This window comes from Podarcis bocagei (genome assembly GCF_964188305.1).
Source record: "Podarcis bocagei genome assembly, chromosome: Z".
Lineage (NCBI taxonomy): Eukaryota > Metazoa > Chordata > Lepidosauria > Squamata > Lacertidae > Podarcis > Podarcis bocagei.
In genome coordinates this window covers 25,313,521-25,335,543 of record NC_138140.1, presented here as the reverse complement: position 1 = coordinate 25,335,543, position 22,023 = coordinate 25,313,521, and the positions used below count along the sequence as shown (strand labels likewise).

Sequence of the window (22,023 nt, the reverse complement as noted above, 5' to 3'; positions counted from 1 at the left end):
GCTGCTTGTAACGAGAAATGGCATGAGCTTGAAGACGGCCACTTTCTGAACATATGAGCTGTACCTACAGTAACATATGTGTACTTCTGTGCAGTAACGTGTTGTAAAAAGTACATATTAAAAACAGACATTTGTTTGTAATGTTCAGTGGTAGATAAACATGTATTGGATGCAAAAAGCCAAGGTTCAGTTACTGGTATCTGGCAACCATGCCACAACATATTTTCTTCCTTCTGTTACATGGATGAGGAATATCTTGCTATTACTGCAAGTGAAAAGGGACTATGCGAATATCGTACTAAGATGAGTTGTGCAGAATGTTGCTTGTTCTTGGCATTCATCTGTCTTGGGAGGCAATGGAAGAGTGCATCTTCAGGGGTGAAGTCAAACTGTTGGGAGAGTTACAGCACCTGTTGTGGCTGTACAGATCAATATGACAGACATGTTTTGTTGCAGCTGGGACAGATGAAGGCATCTGGTTGTGTTGTTGCAGATGCACCATGGCATTTCTTCTCTCTTTGCTCCTCCCAGCAGTCATTCCTACTCTGGTCACTGCTGGATACACAACCAGACTGACTGCCTCCAGGCACTATCGTCTGCAAGGGGCTGATGCTGCTAGCCTTCATGTGACACTTGCAGACATCTTTATAACACAGAGTTACTAGTGCTTGAAGCCATCTCCCTGCAGAGCACATCCTTGGGGATCCCTCCATCTTCCATTCTGTGGACATGACCAAGCCAGCATAGACACTGCTGAGACAGAACATGCTGGGAATGTGGGCTTGGGAGAGCACATCCTTGTTTGAAACTCTGTCTTGCCTTGTGATGCCCAAAATCTTCCTGACCTAGTGTATATGGAAGGCTTTTAGGCATCACTCCTGGTGGGTATAAGTTGCCCAAAACTCACTTCCATACACCAGCATGCTCAACATGCAAGCCTGGTAGACCTTCGTATTGATATTGGACGTTAGCCTCACATTCTCCCAAACTCCCTGGTGGTACACTTAGTTCAGGTCCACCCATGATTGGTCTCATACATACAATATGTGGATAAGTGTATCCAACAGCAGCAGACATTCTGATTTTGCTACACACCTCAGAGCTTTTATCCCTTGTAGAGACAGATAAACCTCTTTTCTTTGGACTTGGTTGGCATCCATCTGTCTCGAGAGACAATTATTATGTTTTTATTCTGCCCTTCAATCATATTCCCTGCACATTTCACAACAGGAAAAAACAATTGACATTGAACAAAGCAAATGTAAGAATAGCATTTGAACATTTTATTCGAGTTTTGTCAACTGCTTTGTTCAACAAACTAACATTACTTTTTTAATATCTCTGCTTCTTGTCTTGGAATCCTCAGGGTAATGGATTAATTCCAGTTTATATTGTTAGTGTTTTTAGAAAGATAGAGAAAACCCACTTCATTTAACCTCTTCTGCTCTTCCTTTGGAACTTTCCTCTTGCTCCACTGTTTCTCCTTCTACCTGGGGCTCCAGCTTTCAATTTAAGCAGTGGCAGCAGACACAGACTGTGCAGAAACCTAATCTTCCTTATATCTCTCTGCCTTAAAAAAGCCATTTGTTTTCCTTACAGGTAGAAGCAACTGTGCACAGCTCCCAAATCATGAAAGGAAACTCACCAAAACCATACTTATGGCTTATCAGAATGATAATGAGAATAAACTACCTTTTATAATCTGAAAAAAATATTTAGTTAGATGGCAGCATATTTCTCTGTTGACTCTGGGACAGGATGCAGAGTTGGACCCCAGAAACCATATCAATCGCAAGGGGCATATATGTCCAGAAAATAGTTTGTCCAATATATCCTGCATAGCTCAGTTTGTGTAGATTTGATCAATGTTCTAACCCATCTAGGTGTTATACTTTCAGACCTCTCTCATTCAGTTCCTGCCATATGTTCCTGGGATCCTCAGACAGCTTCGGAAGACATCTGTGTATTTCTCCAATGAGGGTGAGAGAATCCTAGAAGGAGAGAAAGATGTGATGAGAGGCTTTCCTTCGGACAAAAGCTTCTTGCCATTACTTTTTTTTTAATGTAGTAATGCTTGCTATAGCTGCAATTTCCATGCACATGCCTTAATTCCAGAGTATGGAAGAACAAATGAAATTCTATTCATCTTTGCAGCATAATGACTAGGAAACTAAGCTATGAATCCAGAAGTCTCTGGTTTGAATCTTGTCTCTATCACAGGGATGGGGAACATGTGGCCCTCCAGATGTTGCTGGACTACAACTCCCATCATCTCTGACCACTGAGCCATGCTGGCTGGAGCTGATGGGAGTTGAAGTCAAATAACTCCTAGAGGGTAACTGGTTCACCATCCCTGCTCTTCCATGAGCTCACTAGGTGAGCTCTCAGCTTCAGTGCCCATCCCATTTGCAACATGGGACCAAGGCTCCCAAGAAGGGCCGCCACAAGCCCCATGAAGGGAACCCCTTCAAGTGCTGTCCTGAAACCCCTAGACCAAAAGAGACATGGACTGAATTAAAGACTGCTTGACCTTCTAGCTGAGAACTGGGAGGGAGGCACCCAGGGCCGGGCCTGGGAGAGACATCAGTAGCAGCAACCCAGTGAGGACATCCTGGCCTGTATGTGACTGACGTTTAGTCTCTTCAACAGCAAGAAGGTTCAGCTGCTGAATGGCATTTGCTGGAATGCTGGAGAAGAGCAGCAGTGGGGACTGACAAACTCTGCTCTGCTGTAGTGACTTCTGTATCACCATCTATTTTAATTATTTGAATATATACTGTAAGTTGCCTTGAGAACTTTGGTTAGTAGGCGGGGTATAAATACTCCTAAACAAATAAATAAACAAACCAATAAAACTGACTTAACAGGGCTGCCTCAAATACAGCAACTAGATAATGTATACAAAATGCTTTGAGTACTGAAAGTATTTTATAATATTACTATCATGTAACATTCATACCGTGAATAATTCATGTACTGTTCATGTGTCATGAATAAGATACCAGACACAACATTCAGCACAGTGAGTTCTATTGAACACCCACTCTTCCATTAAATGTATGACTGCTATTCCCTACCCTGAGCACTCTGGATATATTGTGAAAGCAATATAAAACCGATTAAGCAAATACAGGTTATTATCCAGGACAGTGACATACATTTTGAGCATCAGCAAGAAAACACAGCGGGGAAATGCATGAGCAAACGAAGTTTCTATCAACAAAATCCCTGTACCAATGAGACAGAAAGGCTTAGTGAAAGAGAACATGCAGAGGGTCCCAGGTCCAAACCCTGGTGCCTTCCATTAAAGGTTATTCTCAGTAACAGGGCTAGAAAAGCCCCTCTGCCTAGAACCTGGAAGTACTGCTGCTAGTATGAGGACAGAAACAGGCTCAAGTAGACAGACTTGGTGCATGCCAGGTTCATTTGTTCATAGACTGTGCCCATAGTAACCGTAATTGAGTTCTTCTTGTGTTCTCCATTTATATCTTGCAGACCGCTACTGCACTGATTGCAGTAGAATTTTCAGTGGGATGGTTGTGCTGGGGAAATGGTTAAACACTCCTTTCCCTGCACTTCTGATCATGATATCCCCCATCTGCAACTGGGGGTTAGGAAAAAAAAAAGAAATGGAAATAAAAGCAATGCTATTTGGAAACAGAACAGTTAAATTGGTTCCCAAATGGGGGCTTGGACCACAGAGAAGGAAAGGGCTGGAGCATCCCAGGAAATGTCTAGAGAAGTCTTCTCTAACCTGGTGCCCTTCAGCTATTTTGGGCTACAACTCCGATTAGTCTCCTGCTCAGCTGTCCTGGCTCGGCTGATGAGAGCTGAGGTCCTGGAGGGCACCACGTTCAAGGAAGGCTGCCCTAAAGCTATCAATACAGGCTGGAATTGGTAAGTAAAGTAAAGGTAAAGGGACCCCTGACCATTAGGTCCAGTCGTGACTGACTCTGGGGTTGCGGCGATCATCTCACTTTATTGGCCGAGGGAGCCGGTGTACAACTTCCGGGTCATGTGGCCAGCATGACTAAGCCGCTTCTGGCAAACCACAGCAGTGCACGGAAACGCCGATTACCTTCCTGCCGGAGTGGTACCTATTTATCTACTTGCACTTTGATGTGCTTTTGAACTGCTAGGTGGGCAGGAGCAGGGACCGAGCAGCGGGAGCTCATCCCGTTGCGGGGATTCGAACTGCCGACCTTCTGATTGGCAAGTCGTAGCCTCTGTGGTTTAACCCACAGTGCCACCTGCGTCCCTCGTAGAATTGGTAAGTACAGCAGTGCAATTGGGAATTTGCACATGGGGAATTTGCACAACCATTTCACCAAGATAAAAAAACAAGAAAGCCAGTTTTTCTGAGTCCTGAACAAAACTTGCAAGCTGAACAGAGAGGAAACAAGGGGGATGTTTTGTTCATGAAGTTTGTGCAGTAAAGTAAAGTGTCAATCTTCCACATGCTGCAAAAGAGGAAAACAGAAAGAGAGCAACTGCATGCAACTGACAGGAACAAGGACCACCTAACAAGAATTAAACAGGAAAGCTTTGCAAACTGGAAGGGAGCTGCTTTCTTTTTATTCTGCTTTGTGTGCCATAAACCACTAACAAAAGGTTTGCATGGACACCTGGGGAAATCCAAAGTTTTGTAAATAAGTATACTCATAGAATCATAGAGTTGTAGAGTTGGGAGGCACCTGAGGATCATCTAGTTAAACCCCCTGCGATACAGGAATCTAATTCATCTATATTTATTTGTTAGGCTGTTAAAATGCCTCTCTCTCCACCTAAATCCTGACTTACTTTGGTATACATGTAGTCTTCCAACTTCTCTTTAAGTAAAACCTCTTCCATCAAGGCCTTCCATCGTCGGAGAAATGCATCATTGGCCAGCTCTGCCCTTTTCTTGATGCAATGGGCACATTGTGAAGGTTGGTGCATTTCAGTGTCTGCTACCTGAGAGCAAAGTAAGAAATAGCTATTAAAATCATTAAAATACTATCTATGTCTAACTTTTATACATGCCATGCTCTCCAAGGCAATGCAAACTACTTAATGAAAAAACTTTCCCCGCAGAATGAGATCAATAACCAAGTCCAAGTTACTTTTTAAATTTACATTTGTTTTCCCCCCATGTAATACCCTGTGCAGTCAGACTACCTCTGTTTCACTTAAGGCTGGTCTTATTCTTTTGAAGCTATTGTATTTTAATGGCTGGTATGTACCCATCTTTTCCTGTAATAAGCAAACATGCCCAAAACTTTTGGCCACCAAAAGGTATCAAAAAGACTAACTTTTTTTTAAAAAGGGATCCACTGTAAAGAAATCCTGAAACACTTATTAAGTTTCTGATCCTACACATGCTTGTTTGGTAATAACACAGTTTATACTTACCTATGAGCAGGCAATGTTAGGACTGCGCTGTAAAGTGCCCTGAGAATGAGGCAGAAGAATTAAAGCCTTTTTTTTTTTTTTTTGCAGGGCAAGAAAGCTTTGGAAAACTGGAGGACAGATTGCTGCACAGTTCAAGTACATATTCCCACTTATGTGGCTTGTGAGGTTAAATGTTATAAGTCATGCATTAATGTGGGTTCACTACTGGACCAAGAATAAGCAAATTAGGCTTATTTTACCAATGTCCTCCATATGAACACATAAGACCTACACATAAGATTCCTGCATAAGACAATCACATATCAAATTCCTGCATAAGACAACCACATATAAAATACCACAGAGCTGTTAATGCGTATTTACTGGGTAACACTGTGTTTTACACATCTCATCTATTCCACCACATCCCTGTGAAAAGGAGGCCTCAGAGGACCTCCAGAGGATGTGGCCAGAAGACAGAACATCCTTCAAGGGCATCCCTGAAACTCATAACTGCATTTGGCTTCCCAATCAGACAGAGAATTGGGCTTGGGTTTTGCTGATCTGGGTACAAGTCCTCTTTTAAGGACACATTCTTATAGTGCTTTTGGGGCATTTAATCTTTCACACAAAATTGAATGAGCAAGACTTGGAATGAGCAATTTTTGCACTACCATCACCATCTTTTTGGAATCAAGACATCATAGAGCACCCCTGCTCATACTCAAGAGTAGTGTGAAACAAAAAAAGGCACTAAAGAAGAACTAGAGTTAATTACATTAATCACAATACAAATTTGCTTTGCCTCATTTTTAAAAAACAAACAAGCTCCCAATACCATGAATGTTAAAAAACTTTAAGAGAGCTGAGTTGCACTAATGTACACATTAATGTGTTTTGTGAGATCATGTGATGGTAAACAAAAATAGTTTGGTTGAAATATGGATTGCATTAGTAATGCAAGGAAAAAACAAGCCCAACCTCATGTTTTAGTTTCAGTGCTAAGAAAAGAACTTTGTCATTTAATGACAATAATATACATAAAAGGATCAGTACCTGTCAAGTCTCAACATCTTTATTAGCAAAGATAATCAACATTTGTCAGGAACATTTCCTGGAACTAAAGACAGATCCATTCCTTCTTTTAGTACCTGTTTCAGTATCTCCTTGATATTTTTCAGACGGAGTCTGTTCAGTAGTTGATCAGGGACAGTGCAATTCAAATCAAATGTCAACGGCTTCTCTGAAGTGAATGTGTGCCTCTGTTCATTATGCTTGCTCCTCTTCAATGGCATTGGGCTTGGCGTATTATGGAGCTGATTTATTTTGATGGCACAAAAGGATTGTAGAGCACTCAGTTCTTCCTCAGATACCTCAATAATTTCTGTCAATATTGCACCAGAAAAAAAATTACATACATATAAACATGACTACTTGAAGAGGCAGGAAAAGACTCCTCCAACTCCCATATGTGCAACCTGTCTTCAGGAATTAGTATTCCCACAACTCGGAGTGTACAATACACTCTATGCAGACTACAAGCCTCTCCATGAAAACAACTGAAAATAAATAGCCCTAGAACAAAGGGGGAAGCATGTGTTTCAAAAAAATAATTAGATGCTTGATATTACAGCAGAATTTGTGGTAATTAAAAGAAAATGGAAATGTGGTAAATAAAAGTGACACAAGAATTACCCTCAGTGCAGACATTAATGAAAACAGTTTCAGATAATTGCTTAATTTGACTCCTTTTAAATCAGAAATTACAATGTGCATGAGGAAAGTACATGAAAAAATATTCAGAAAATAATTCTAGGCAGCTATTAGGCTCTAATCCAACAGATTATGTGTTAAACAGCTGGGGCTTTGGATGCATATAGATAATAACCAAAACAGCTCATCCATGGATGACAGATGAGAGAGGGCTTCTTTCTCCCCTTCCTGAACAGACCACCAGTGGGATGTGGGCTTTTGCAAGAGGGCCACATGCTCACAGCCCTAGCTATGCTCAGCTGGGGACCTGTAGCTCCACAGGTGCACTGCTGACAAGTTTGGCAGTCCAAGCCCTGGGTGCAGGGTTTACCTGCCTCTATTTATGAGAATGGTATACCTTATTCGAACTGGGTATCTGTTCTGAAATACAGGAAAACTTTTTTTTTATAACAAACTTTAATACCTTATCCTCAATGTTTTTAGAGGGTAGCTGTAAGAAGCTCCTGTAGATAGCAGATGGTTTCTTTGTAATAAAGAAGAGGTGGAGTAGTGCCTCATGCTTTGTTTATATGTAGTCATTGTATTCTTTAATGGTGGGCAAGATAATCTCTAGGATGATTTTAAGAGTCTCTGCTGATTGTTTAGCGGGGGTGGTGGTCCTCTAATTATTGTTGTTGCTGTTTTACAAAGCAAGTTGCAAAATTTCTAAACACTGCAATTTCTCTTAGAAGGTTGTAATTGCTTTCTGATTTCTTTTTATCTTATAAAGATCCTATGTATGTTAGATTCTTTAAAATTTTATTTTCATTGGTCAACCTCAAATAAATTATATTCATATACAATGCTAGTGCTTTTCTGGTTTGTTTGTTTTTAAATGATATTCCTGCATTGAGGAGTTGGACTAGATGACTCTCAGGGTCCCTTCCAACTCTACAGTTCTATGAAAATGCTGAAGTTTCACCTGTCATTCATTTCGCAGACTTTTTACAAAGTTTGTAAAAAAAAGGAAACTAAAACTCTCCAACACTCTTTTTTATCTGCAACAACTGTGCAAAAGGCAAAAAAGAACTCCACAATCTCAGCAGAAGAATGTATATAATGTCTACTAACTACTGAACTGCAAATCCTGTCTAACAGATACTTAAAGCATCAAACTACAAAATTCAACTGCATCCCATATATTATATGGCTGCAATTGCAAGCTGCAGAGACTATTTTATGCATACAGGCAGCCCCCCTGTTTACGCACATTCAATATGGGGGCAGAGTGGGGTGCTTGCAGCCTTTTTCAATGGGTTTCAATTATACATTATTTCACCAGCGCATGGTGCCTTCGAAAGTAACCTCTGTGTAAACGGCTACCTGTATTTGCAAGGAAGATAATTCTACAGAAACGGTTTCCCCTCCCTTCCCAGTGAACAGCTGGTGCCAGGAGAGGGCCCAGAGGGTCATTTGAAAAATGGAATTAAAAAGAAAGCTATAGACCTTATCCAAGTAATGATCTGGTACAAGACCACTGAATTGAATGGGATTTACAAATAAGCCAGCCTATGTTGATTGTATTTCACATTCCTTGTACAGTGGTATCTCGGGTTAACTTTGCTTCAGGATGAGAACAGAAATCGTGCTCCGGCGGCACAGCAGCAGGAGGAGGCCCTATTAGCTAAAGTGGTGCTTCAGGTTAAGAACAGTTTGAGGTTAAGAGCGGACCTCTGGAACGAATTAAGTACTTAACCCAAGGTACCACTATAATTTATGTCAAGAGCCACAGAAAGCCATGTTGGCCCAATAGAAATATATATATAAAACCCACAGAAGGGCAATACCTTGATTATGACCAACCAAACTATAACAAATTATCTATCATTGGATTTAAACTAAATACACATAAACAGGGGAACAGAGGAAAATGTGTTGCTGGCAATCACAACATGCCCAAACTCAAAGTTTGTAACAGATATTGCAAAACACCTTGAAAATATTAAAGGGATTTCTCAGCAGGGTTTCTGGACATTTGTTCGTTCAGGGAACCTCAATGGGTAATTTCAAGCACACTGCTATCTAGGGCATTTCATAAGTAAACATTTGAGTCATCTTTCACAGTATCACTCAAAGGCTGCATTTATTTTTTTATTTTGCAGCATTACCTGAAAAGGGATACTTCAAACGTACAAATTGCTATGTCAATCAATCAATCAATCAATCATTATTACGGTCCAGAGACCCAACAAATCGTTACAAAGCAATACACAATTCAGACAGCCTACCTCCACGTTAAACAAACATTTTGTTCAGACTTAGAGATAGGTATCATTGGTTCATGCAACCACTGATAAAAACTTCGCCATTGCTAATGTTCTAGCATTTGTCCGGTCTTCCAATAGGAACCTGACATAGTGAGCCTCTGATTTTCCCAGGAAAGGTTCCAGCAAGGGTAGTATCAGTTCAACCCTGGCTTGCTCGTATTTCGAACAGTGCAGCAAAATATGTTGTATAGAATCGATGTCTTGGGCACACGAGCAAAGTCTATCCTGTTAGAGAACTCCTCTCAACCTGCCATCCAACACTGCAGAAGGAAAGACGTTTAGTCTGGCTTTGGTGAATAACCTTTGATAATTTGGTACTGTCAAGTTTCTAATGTAAGGTGTTAACTTAAAGACATGCCCATATTGTACTCCTACTGCCAATGGACTACAGTGGTACCTTGGGTTACATACGCTTCAGGTTACAGACGCTTCAGGTTACGGACTACGCTAACCCAGAAATAGTACCTCGGGTTAAGAACTTTGCTTCAGGATGAGAACAGAAATCGTGCTCTAGCGGCACGGCAGAGCAGGAGGCCCCATTAGCTAAAGTGGTACCTCAGGTTAAGAACAGTTACAGGTTAAGAACAGACCTCCGGAATGAATTAAGTACTTAATCTGAGGTACCACTGTGCAGACAGCGTGTGATCGAGATTGCAAGTCACTGTATGTATTATCCCATAATCTTTGCTATGTTTTCCTGGGCTTAGTGAGTAGGCCTTAATTATCCTGCAGCTAATCTTCAATTATGCATAAAAACGATTAAGAAGCTGTCCCTACCAATTCCAAGTGGATAAAACAAATTGTAAGAGGCTCTTGTGGCTGTAGATTCCAGCATTTATTAAAACCCAGGGATGCATTTTGGGGCTTTAGAATATAAAAGCATATGCAGTTATTTCACTGTTCTGTTACTGTTCTGTCTTCAAAGGAGCATTCGCAAGATGCTACTGGTGTGATTAAGACTATATTGGTTGACCCAAACATAACACAATTTAATAGAGTTTTTGCTAGAAGATCAGAAAGCCAAGTCAAGGAACCTATGCTAACACTTTTGAAGGCAGAATTCTGTAGGCTGGTGCTTGTTGTCAAAGCTTTCTGTAGAGGCTTTAACAGTTAAAATCAAGATTTATGTACCCATAAATATGGGGTTGCCATATTTCAAAAAGTGAAAATCTGAACACAGCACAAAATTGTTTAGCTTTCTTTTCGGATGGACAAAGTCATTTTTAGTTTTGCCCAAAGCTATTGAACTTTTTCTGAAAAATCTCAAAAAGGGGGGGGGGATTGAGCTTTTAATGAAATTCGCCAAAATCTACATTTCCAACATGGACTCCCTTATGTCCAGATGTTCCCGGACATTTTAGCAATTTCCACCCGGACGCTGTTTATGAGGGCTGAATACCAGCTATAACCAGGAAATTCCGGACATATGGCAACCCTAATAAATATACAATAAGCCACTGGAAATATGTCCACCAACAAGACACATTCCATGCAGCTAGTTCCAGTCAATCATCTAGCACAGGGATGTGGAACTGGATTTCGATTTTTATCTCCTCAATCCTCTGTGAGGCTGCCAGACTGGTGACTGGGAACGGCTGCCGGGACCATATAATACCAGTCCATAAAGACCTACATTGGCTCCCAGTAAATTTCCGAGCACATTTGAAAGTGTTGGTGCTGAACTTTAAAGCCTTGAATGGCTTAAGCTCTGCATGCCTGAAGGAGCGTCTCCACCCCCATAGACAGTTCAGCCCGGACACTGAGGTCCAGCTCCAAAGACCTTCTGATGGTTCTCTCTCTGTGAGAAGTCAAGTTACAGGGAACCAGGGAAAAGGGCCTTCTCAGCAGTGGCTCCAGCCCTGTGGAACGCCCTCCCATCAGATGTCAAAGAAATAAAAAACTATCTGACTTTTAGAAGATATCTGAAGGCAGCCCTGTATAGGGAAGTTTCTAATGTTTGATGTTTTGCTGTGTTTGATGCCTTAATTTGATGGAAGCCACCTATAGTGGCTGGGGCAACCCAATCAGATGGGTAGCATATTAATAATAATAATAATAATAATAATAATAATAATAATAATAATAATAATAATAGTAATAGTAATTGTTATTAGATTTAGCAGTCGGATGGAGTACAATGATGACATGTGAGCAGAGGCATAGGTAGGGGTGTGTGGGAGCAGGGCACACTGGGCACCACAGTGTGGGGGGTGGCACTTACCACGGGGCCTGCCCGAGCCACTTGTCTCTTCTGGGAGTGATGCGGTGGCTTGGGCGCCTGCAGACTGTGCGCTGCCCGAAACAGCAGCATGGGGCTTGTGTCCGCCCACACGCACCGCCCTAGGTAACCGAGCTACTAGCTACAACACTGCATGTGAGCTGTTTTTTTGCCCATGCAAACCCATTTTGGCCTAGCCATGTCCTTACCTGCCCTACCTTAAGTAATATATGATGTCAAGTGAAAGGCCAGCAGGCATGGCTTGGCCAGAGGTTCCCCATCCTTGACCTACCAGCTGCATTTGCATCAACTTATTCGCTTGAATCATTGCTTCAAATGCACACACTTAAACTTGGGAAGCACCCAAATGCTATGATGAAATAAAAATGCAAAAACTTCCAAGAATGAAAACAGCTAAAATGGTCACACTGTATCACACAAAGGCCTCTTCACAAAGCAGCTGAGATAAGGGCCAAAAGACCAAAAAGCCAATAAGGGCAAGACAGGCATGCACTGTATGTGCATATGTTCCAACTTCATTCCCTGGCAATTCCAATTAATTTTTTTAAGCATCTCTGGTTGTTGGACATTTGCCTGAGACCTCTGAGTAAACAATTTCTATGACTGTAACTTGCTTTAATCTGTTTTTACATCTTTGTATGCCACCTTTGCACAGTTCAAACCATGCTCAAGATATGAAAAAATACGTAACTACAACATAACAAAAATAGTTAAACAATACCTAAAATATTTGAAAATACACAACCAAACTAAACAATTTCCAAATAAATCACAGTATCTAATATAAACATACAAAAAACTCACAGTGACACCTCCCCCCAACAAAAACCACTAAACAATATCCCAGCCCAAAAGCCTCAGCTTTTTTCAGTCAGGGCCCCTACCTCCCAGGCCAGATGGAGGAGGCTTGCAAGGCAGGGAGCAGGTCTTCCAGAACTCACTCCAACATGGTTTTTACTAGTGTGTTGTAATGTACCCTAGAACCTTAGGGTGAAGGACAGATTAGGAATAATGGTGGTGGAGGTGAGTCACAATCTACTGGGCAGATTCGCTCCCTCCCCCTTGCCCAAAAGACACCAGGCCCACAAATTATTGAACTGAAGCTGGGGAATTTGAAAAGCAGAAAGAGGATGCTTATCAGGGGAAAGAAGGAAGTCCCTGCAAGCTTCATTGAGTTGCAGTGGTGGCCTCACTTAGAAATTATGTTCAAATCCTTTGTAGGGAAGAAGAAGAAGACTGGAAGTGAGTACAGACTGTCCAACAGTCAAATGGACTACATGAATGAATGAATGAATGAATGAATGAATGAATGAATGATTTACAAGTCACATCTAAAAATTGACTCACTGTTAATTGGTTCAATGGCAGGTTTAGCTAGCCGAGTGCTAGCCTTGTTTTCTTTCAGGAGACTGATCCATTTTCTAGTTAAATATTCTCTTACAACTGCAGATTCCAAAACTTCTGATTTTTGATCTGGGGGGAAAGGCAATGTATGTAGGAGGACAGTGTTGGAACAGAGTAAAACATGCACACACACACAAAGGAGTAATAAACAGGCCTTCACATGGGGCAACTTTCCTGTAATGTACATGCCCTGGAAATCACAGGAATCAAAGAAGGAAAGCCACCTGACATAGAACCAGGTGCAGGTCCAGTTTAGCCCCCACACTTCTTATATTCATATTCATTCCATGCACAATAGATGTTACGCTCAATTAAATGTACACAGGATGAACAGTAGGGCTGCAATCCTATGCTCTCCTTAAATTGAGTGCTGGTGAACTTATTAGGGCTAATTTTCTGCGTAAATATACTTTAGATGGCATGTCATCCACTTTTCACATTAATGCTTATACAGAATAGCTACCACCTCTTGCCATGTCCACCCTTCCCTGCTGCTGCAACACATGGGCATGCAGCCACTGTTAGCCTGGGCTGAATGGTCTGGCTGTACAACATGAACTAAGAGCAGGCTTGTATGAGGAAAATGTGTGTAGAGCCTTCTGCACTGTTTTGCTCAAGTAGTTATCACTGGTGTGAAAGGATGGCACAAGTACAGAACCTGAAATGGGTGCAGGATTCCTCAGCTTTTCCTGTATTAGTTGCCTCCTACATCTCTGCCTTTCTCTTACATTAGCAGAGAGCTTTGTCTCTCTAGCACAATTGTCTACAATTGTCACCCTAGCAAAGGGAAGTTAGTGATCACCTGCACTTACTCAGGTGAACCCAAGACATATAGAAGATGGAAGGTCTTCCTACCATCACCACCACTAAACATCTACACTTCCTCCTTGGTGCATAATGCTTCCTGTACAGTATTGCTAAGTGTCTTCAGCAAAAATAACATTCTGACCTGGTAAACCAGTATTCTGAGTGTTCTGCTGTGAACACTGCAAATGACGTTTCCCTTTCTCTGTCTTCCCCCCTTCTGCTTTCCTTTGCATTTTTGCTGATCTAAGTCTCCTCCCACTAATCATAGGATTGAATGAAGAACTGATAAAAATGCATAGGGAACCTAACACACCTTCATCATTTTGACTTGATGATTGCCATATGCTTTCAGACAGATCCAACACAGCACGGCATTCTGACTCCTCTCCAGAGTAATAAGATTCAAATGGGTCATTTTCATATTGTCTGTAGGTTTCCTCCTCTCCTTCACTGAAAGATGTAAACGTATCCTCTGAATAGTCTGGGATGGAGCTGCTGCAATGCCTCCTCAGGTCCATCTGCTCTGATACATGCGTCCCAGAGTTGTCTGCCCAGCTAGTTACAAGGATGTTCAACTAAAAATAATCAATGCAAAATTAATTATAGATGTAATACTAGGGAGCTAATAGAAAAATATCACTCTGTACACTGTCAGCACAACAGTCAGCAATGAACTCTGAATATTAGTCTGAAATGCAGCAATACCACCAGTGATTAATTGCACAATCCCCACATTTATGAATAAAATCCAAGAGGATAACCATGTTAGTCTGTTGTAGCAAAAAATAAAATAAGTGGCATCTTAGAGACTAATGGCTGCATCCAAATTCACACTCAAAGCAGACCCATTGAAATTAATGGATCTGTTAGTCACATTCATTAATTTTAATGGTTTTACTCCCAGTATGACTAACACTGGGTACAAACTTAAGGCTACAATGCTGTGTGTGCCTGGGAGTAAGGCTAACTGAACTACAATCTATTTATTATTATTTGAGGATTACTAGTACACAAAAGCTTGTGCCCCAATGAGGTCATTATTTGTTTTATGAAATGTTATACTCCAATTTCTCTTAAAGCAAGGCTTAATGTAGCTTATTAAAAAAGCACCTAACACATGTGAATAACCACCCTCCCCTCCAAAAAAAAAAAAAAAAAAAAGGAACAGAAGGAGTAAAATTACAGTGGTACCTCAGGTTATAGACGCTTCAGGTTACAGACTCTGCTAACCCAGAAATAGTACCTCGGGTTAAGAACTTTGCTTCAGGATGAGAACAGAAATCACATGTTGGCGGCGCGGCCGCAGTGGGAGGCCCCATTAGCTAAAGTGGTACCTCAGGTTAATAACAGTTTCAGGTTAAGAACGGATCTCTGGAATGAATTAAGTTCTTAACCCGAGGTACCACTGTACTGGGCACTGAAAGCACAGGTAAAAAGAAGTTTGCCTGATACTGAAAAGACAGTACGTAATCATGACACCAGACAAATTTGCTTGGCACTGAATTTCACAACTAGGGCACCAAGGCCATTTGGTTCTTACAGAATATGACAGTAACTCAGGTATCCCAGTCTCAAGCCATTTAGGTTCAATAATTTTGAATCAAAAACAATATGGCAGCCAATGTATATCCTAAGAACTTGTGAAATACATTTTAGATGTATACTCTGTCCTACAAATACATTATCAAGGCAGCTTACAATAAAATATTTAAAGCATGATACAACAATTAATGCAATAAAATAAGCAAAACACAAAACAGTAACTCTATTAAAGCAGCACCCCATAAATAAACCATAAAAGTGAAGAGGTTGAAAAGCTTTAAAGCCTGTGAAAATTAAGAGCCTCTGCCTAGTATTAGGAAGATATCAGAGTGAGTGACAATAGTGTGAGTCTTTTGGGTGAGAAATTGCTGCATGCTCCTCGTCAGAAATTGAAATCACACATGCGAATACAAGTGATATTCACTATCATTGTTTTTTTACTCTGCAAACTTTACATAAATACTTAGATAAAACTTTTAATTAAAAGACACAGTAACCCTGGAACATCAATAGGGTATTGCCTGTCCACACTAAACAGCCTAATGCTGCAAGTATTATTTTTATAAAAAAAATTAATGGTCACAGATAAGGTCTGGAAATACATGGATGAGTAACAGAGAAGCATATAATAAAAGGTTTCGTATCACTTGAACATATTTTCAAGTGACAGAGCACTCAGAGCAGTTTCCCACCTCTAGCTTTAAAAAAGATGTATTGCTTAATACAGTGGTACCTCGGTTTACGAACTTAATCGGTTCCAGAAGTCCGTTCTTAAACCAAAACCGTTCTTAAACCGAAGCACACTTTTCCTAATGAGGCCTCCCGTCGCCGGTGCCCTTCCACCGTTTGGATTCCGTTGTTAGACCAAGGTAAAGTTCTCAAACCAAGACACTATTTCCGGTATTGCGGAGTTTGTAAACCAAACCTTTCTTAAACTGGACTGTCCTTAAACCGAGGTACCACTGTACTTATAAATCCTACAAGCCCAGAAAAATTGGCAGGTACTTTAGATTCTATTTTGTTAAGCTTTTTTTCTTTACAGAGACAAAGCAAAACAATTAACTCTAGCAGGGAAATACAATTCCTTTTTCTGTAGCTAAGATCAAACTGCCTCTAGTACACATTGGCATGATAAAAATTACATATTCTATAAGAAATATTTGCACACTGGTAGCCTAATTTTAAAAGCAAAAAACCTTCATACATAAAGAAGTAACCCTCTAAAAGAATTGAGAAGATAAGGTCCCATATTTTTTAAACAAGCACAAATGCATTTTACTTCAATGATGCTATCAGGACTATCATGTATCCAGAAGGTACATTGGATAAATGCTCTTTTATTTTATTTAAGCACCCAAGCATAGTTTAGCAGCGCAGCAGAAATTACCTTCTGTCCATGTTTAAAAAGGACCAACTTGGCATGTTCCTGACAACTTCAGGCAAGTTTATAGTCGGGAACAAATTAGAATACTTGGGTGACTTCAGCAGGCAATCTAAATTCAGGCTATGGCAACAAAGGGACAGGTGAGATCTGCACAGATGCAGTTACATATCCTGACAGCACATCCTGATGCTTTTTCATTCAGAAGCAAATTCTGCTGTGGTCAGTGAAGCTTATTCCCATGTGTATTCAGGATTACGTATTGTTTTGCCTACTAGGGACGCGGGTGGCGCTGTGGGTTTCCTTCAGGACTTCAGCGCCTCAGTGCCTAGGACTTTCCTTCAGGACTTCAGCGCCTCAGCGCCTAGGACTTGCCGATCGCATGGTCGGCGGTTCGAATCCCCGCAGCGGGGTGAGCTCCCGTCATTTGGTCCCAGCTCCTGCCCACCTAGCAGTTCGAAAGCACCCTTAAGTGCAAGTAGATAAATAGGTACCGCTTTATAGTGGGAAGGTAAACAGCGTTTCCGTATGCTGCTCTGGTGCCAGTTCGCCGGAGCAGCTTCGTCACGCTGGCCACGTGATCCGGAAGTGTCTGTGGACAGCGCTGGCTCCCGGCCTCTAGAGTGAGATGGGCGCACAACCCTCTGTCAAGACTGGCCCGTACGGGCAGGGGTACCTTTACCTTTACCTATTGTTTTGCCTGGGAATAAGGACTAAGAGTTAGGTCAACAGCTTCACAGACCACACATTTAAGAAAAATCGTATATATCAGGAACACCATAGAAAAAGCCTGCAAACACCACAACTGCTCCCTCCAAACCTCCTTGCTCAAACTCCAACTCTCCACAAGTCTCAAATGTACTGGTGCAAGGGCTCTCAAGATTGCGCGTGCAAAGGATTGCTAGGCACTATCTCTTGTTTTGTTTTTTTGCTGTTTTCTCACTCTTTTGGGGTGCCACTTCTGGGTTCGTGGTGATGCGTGCATGCACAGTGCCTTTAACACACATAAATGGGTAGTTGCCTGTACAGAGCTGTTTTTAACTGAATACAGTGGTACCTCAGGTTAACCACTTAATTCATTCCGGAGGTCCGTTCTTAACCTGAAACTGTTCTTAACCTGAGGTACCACTTTAGCTAATGGTGCCTCCCGCTGCTGCTGCACCGCCGCTGCACGATTTCTGTTCTCATCCTGAAACAAAGTTCTTAACCCGAGGTACTATTTCTGGGTTAGCAGCGTCTGTAACCTGAAGCTTCTGTAACCTGAAGCGTACGTGATCGTGATAACTATTACTATTCACCACTCATTTCGCATTGGACCTATGAGAAAAGGGCCACATAGTTAAGGGGCAGAGCTCTGCATTGCAAAAGGTCTCAGGTTCAAAACGCAGCATCTCCAGGAACAGACCCGTGCTTGAAACCCCAGGGGGTGGGGTGGCCACTGCCAGATGGTGAACTGTAGAGGGTAGATAATTCCGAGGGAGATGGGCCAACGGCCTAACTCAGCACTCCTATGTTTACAACACCCCTGTAAGGTAGACCAATATTAATAAAAGCAGCCACAGCCGATAAAAGCTGGGCAGCTGGTTGCCAGCTTAAGCAGCTGCTACATCCTAGCACAGCGACGCAGAGCTAAATGATAACTCTGAAAAAAGGGGGAGCGTTCATGACTAAATCCTCTCTTCTTAAATGCAGGAGGGGGGGGGAGACACCATAAGAAGACGGGGGGGGAGTAGGCGTTTTGGGCCTCCTTTTCCCAAGACGAGGAAACGCCAGAGATAGACTGGCTACATGCATTTGTTTTCAACCCCCCCCCCCCCGAGCCTCTCACCTAAATGCAGCTTGGCTTTGAATCAAAGCCCAGCCCGCCTCGCTCCCTGTCGAAGGCCGCTCGCTGCAGTTGCCATGGCTCCCGCGAGGCAGAAGCGGGTGTCACGCTCTTAACTTCCCTCCCGCTCACGTTGCCGTTGCTCTCGGGTTCTGCTTGGAGTGGTTGGTTTGCATCTAGGTCTGATGTTCCCTCCCACCCGCATTCAGCGCGATCGCCCTTTGCAGGTTTTGGGGTTGCCAAGCAAGACACAATTTCACCTGCCCTAGCCAGAATCCCACCACAAATAATTTGGAGCGATGTCGTGTTTGTGTGTGGTGGCGGCGAGACATTTATATAATGTAATAGGAATATTTAAATACTTAATTAGAGCAGGCGGTCTGCACATGTCCACAGGGACTTTTATTAGAAGGGGTTTCCACACCCCCCCCATCCCAGGGTGGATGGCGGACCAATCAGCACGTGCTCAAGGGGGGTGGGTTGCGTTTTTAGGTTCATTTTACTAAGCCATAGCTGTCAACTTTTCCCTTTCCTTGCGAGGAATCCTATTCGGAATAAAGGAATTTCCCTTAAAAAAAGGGAAAAGTTGACGGCTATGATGGTAGCTTCATTCACTGAAGAAAGGTCCTCTGCTTATGGCGCAGAGGCAAGCAGATCACGGTGCTAGAGGTTTTTTTCAAACAAAATTGGACAACATCTGTAAGTGTCTTTCAGTTTCCATCAGCAATCTTAAGGGAACCAACAGCTGTGGCCTTTTTTCAAAACGAGAAATGCTATTTATTTGAAATAGAGGCGGGAAAGCCTGGCTCTGAAAATGAAGTTAGGATATTATTCAGACATTGCCACCTCTCTCATTTCACAAATGGAATCAAAGGCGCTCTTGTACACTTGTGTATGAGGTTGCTACTAGTCCGCAAAAGTTTATTCTTAACAATGGCGGCAAACGAGGGCAAGGTAAGCAGATCACAAGTAAACAGGGATAAGACATGAAATTGCCTAATGCTGCAAAAGCACATAAGCTAAAAAGGGCTTCACATATTCCACACACATGGGACAGAAGGCTTAAATTTTAATTTACAGAATCAATCCATCTCCATCAATGCTGTAATAAAAATGTGTTATGTCTTTCAATACCCCAAGGTTGGCTGTGGCTACAGATAGATGTGACCAACCCACATTCACACATGTGCTCAAGCAGGAATCAGGGTATTTCTGACAGGATGATTAGAGCAGGAGAATGTTGCATCCCCATCTGTAGTGGGTGTGGCCTAACAGATGCGCCTTCTCTCCAGTACAAATGACCATCCTCTTTCTTGGTGTGTGGGTCACTAGGAACTGGTTGGAACTTTAGTCTTGCCTGTGTATTATTTATTACACGCTTCAGGTTACAGACTCCGCTAACCTGGAAGTTGTACCTCGGGTTAAGAACTTTGCTTCAGGATGAGAACAGAAATCATGTTCTGGTACCTCAGGTTAAGAACAGTTTCAGGTTAAGAACAGTTTCAGGTCCAGAACAAATTAAGTTCTTAACCCAAGGTACCACTGTACCTATATCCCACCTCTCCTCCAAGCAACTCAAGGTGGTGTACACAGTTTTCCTCTCCCCCCCACCCCATTTTATCATCACAACACCCCTGCGAGGTAGGTTAGGCTGAGAGCGAGTGACTGGCCCAAGGCCTAAGTGGGGATTTGAACCTTGATCTCCCAGATCTTAGTCTGACACTCTAGCCACTACACTGCAATGGCCGTCCTAGCTGCTCCCCTGAGTTGCTGATCTGTTGTTCATAAATAAACACAACTACAGTATTGAAGTTCTCCTGCTTCCTGACATTAGGGCAGATCTGTTGCAATGTTTCCTTAAAGAAGAGAGAACCAATAACCTTCCCAAAGCCATGGAATTCTACACCATAAAGACACTGGGCTGGGTAGATTGTTTAAATCACTCTGCTAACCACAGAACTGAGTCTGTTTAGTTTTTGCTTCCGCTGGCAAAATTATTGGACTCTTGGGAAGTGGCATAAAAATTTGTTTTGGGGACCAGATCAGGCCTTGAGAAGAGGAGTTAGCTACCCCTGCTTTGAGGTTCCCCAAAACCTTTTCTTACACACTTCTAACATTTCTGCTTTCATACCGTGATTCACCACCAGCATTAGGATAGTCCAGTACTTTTCTGTAGCTGCTACATTGTCTTCATTTAATATTAATATTTAACATTAGGGCTTTAAGGAATATATACATTTTTATTGCCTTGCTTATTTCATGTAGATTTTGTTTACAGGAATGAACTGCAAGCAGCACCCCGTTGGAAATATTTAAAACAAAATACAGTGGTACGTTGGTTCTCAAACTTAATCCGTTCCAGAAGTCTGTTCCAAGACCAAAGCGTTTCTAAACCAAGGGGCACTTTCCCATAGAAAGCAATGCAAAATGGATTAATCTGTTCCAGACTTTTAAAAACAACCCCTAAAACAGCAATTTAACATGAATTTTACTATCTAACGAGACCATTGATTCATAAAATGAAAGCAATAAAAAATGCACTGCAGTCACTCAATCAGCTGAACTGGGCTCCACACTGTCACCCCCCCAAAAAGAGCAGCAGAAACAAAAAAGCAAAATAAATAGCAAAACCAGACAGACCTCAGCGTAACACTCAAAATGGAAGTGGCACTCAAAACAGAAGTGTGGCACTCAAAATGGAAGTGTAACACTCAAAACAGAGCACGTTTGGCTTCCAAAAAAAGTTCGCAAACCGGTATACTTACTTCCAGGTTTACAGTGTTTGGGTTCCAAGTTGTATGAGTACCGAGGCATTTGAGAACCAAGGTTCCACTGTAAGTAAATAAATATAGTTACTGTGCTGCAGCGAATCCTGCACTGGCTTTTGAGGCCAATGTATTACTTATTGAAAAGGCCAGTCTTCTTCAGCTCAGTGAGCTTCCAAGGAGGTCTACAAGAATATAAAAGTTAAAACAATCACAGTAAAACAGCAGTAAAACAATAAAACTTTCCCATAAAACAGCAATGGTCTGAAGTAGAAGCTGAAGCCTAAGGGTCAAATGTGGGAGATCAGTTACCAGATCTTTCAAAATCCTCAGTCCCCTCCCTCAGGGCTTGGGGGACACTTAAATTCTGCTGTCCATGAACCAGGTAAGGTAACTACAGTCCCATCAGCTGTACTCCACTGATTTCTACCCAGCAAAATGACAAAAATGTGGAATCTGAAAAACAGAGTACTTTAAAGCCAATTGAAGGAAGATCATTTTTATAGTTAGTACCCAAACAACCAATATCAAGATGAAGGTCTACTAGGCTTGTATGTTGAGCATGCTGCATTATGGTAGTGCATCGGGGGCAAGTTACACCCCGCCCCCCGGGAACAATGCCTCAATACCTTCCACATGCACTGTGTCAAGAAGATTTTGGGTATCACATG

The 22,023-nt window shown here is 41.9% G+C and overlaps 1 protein-coding gene across 3 annotated transcripts; it reads right to left on the bottom strand.

Annotated features, from left to right (window-relative positions):
* Positions 1–1,260: 1,260 nt before the first annotated feature.
* On the bottom strand, positions 1,261–18,769 carry LOC308578789 (uncharacterized protein C8orf48). 3 transcript variants are annotated; one of them, XR_014004096.1, is made up of 7 exons: positions 18,591–18,750; positions 14,153–14,414; positions 12,976–13,101; positions 6,522–6,754; positions 4,801–4,953; positions 1,763–1,991; positions 1,261–1,692 (listed from the first exon to the last, which is right to left on the bottom strand). XR_014004096.1 is itself a non-coding variant. In XM_081179356.1 (7 exons), exons 3-7 carry the CDS (start codon positions 14,355–14,357, stop codon positions 1,887–1,889), a joined length of 822 nt encoding a protein of 273 aa, XP_081035482.1. In that variant the 5' UTR covers positions 14,358–14,414; positions 18,080–18,287; positions 18,591–18,769; the 3' UTR covers positions 1,261–1,886. The 3 variants fall into 3 exon arrangements, 2 of the variants coding, with proteins under 2 accessions (XP_081035482.1, XP_081035481.1); XM_081179356.1 differs by adding an exon at positions 18,080–18,287 and having other exon boundaries at positions 1,261–1,991; positions 18,591–18,769; XM_081179355.1 differs by having other exon boundaries at positions 1,261–1,991.
* Between the last annotated feature and the right edge of the window lie 3,254 nt (positions 18,770–22,023).

Coding starts and splice junctions, on each gene's coding strand:
- LOC308578789 (XM_081179356.1), bottom strand. CDS start 14,357: ATGGACCTGAGGAGGCATTGCAGCAGCTCCATCCCAGACTATTCAGAG. Junction 6,755..12,975: donor TGCCATTGAACCAATTAACA/GTGAGTCAATTT, acceptor CAATATTGACAG/AAATTATTGAGGTATCTGAG. Junction 4,954..6,521: donor TCAAGGAGATACTGAAACAG/GTACTAAAAGAA, acceptor CTTTGCTCTCAG/GTAGCAGACACTGAAATGCA.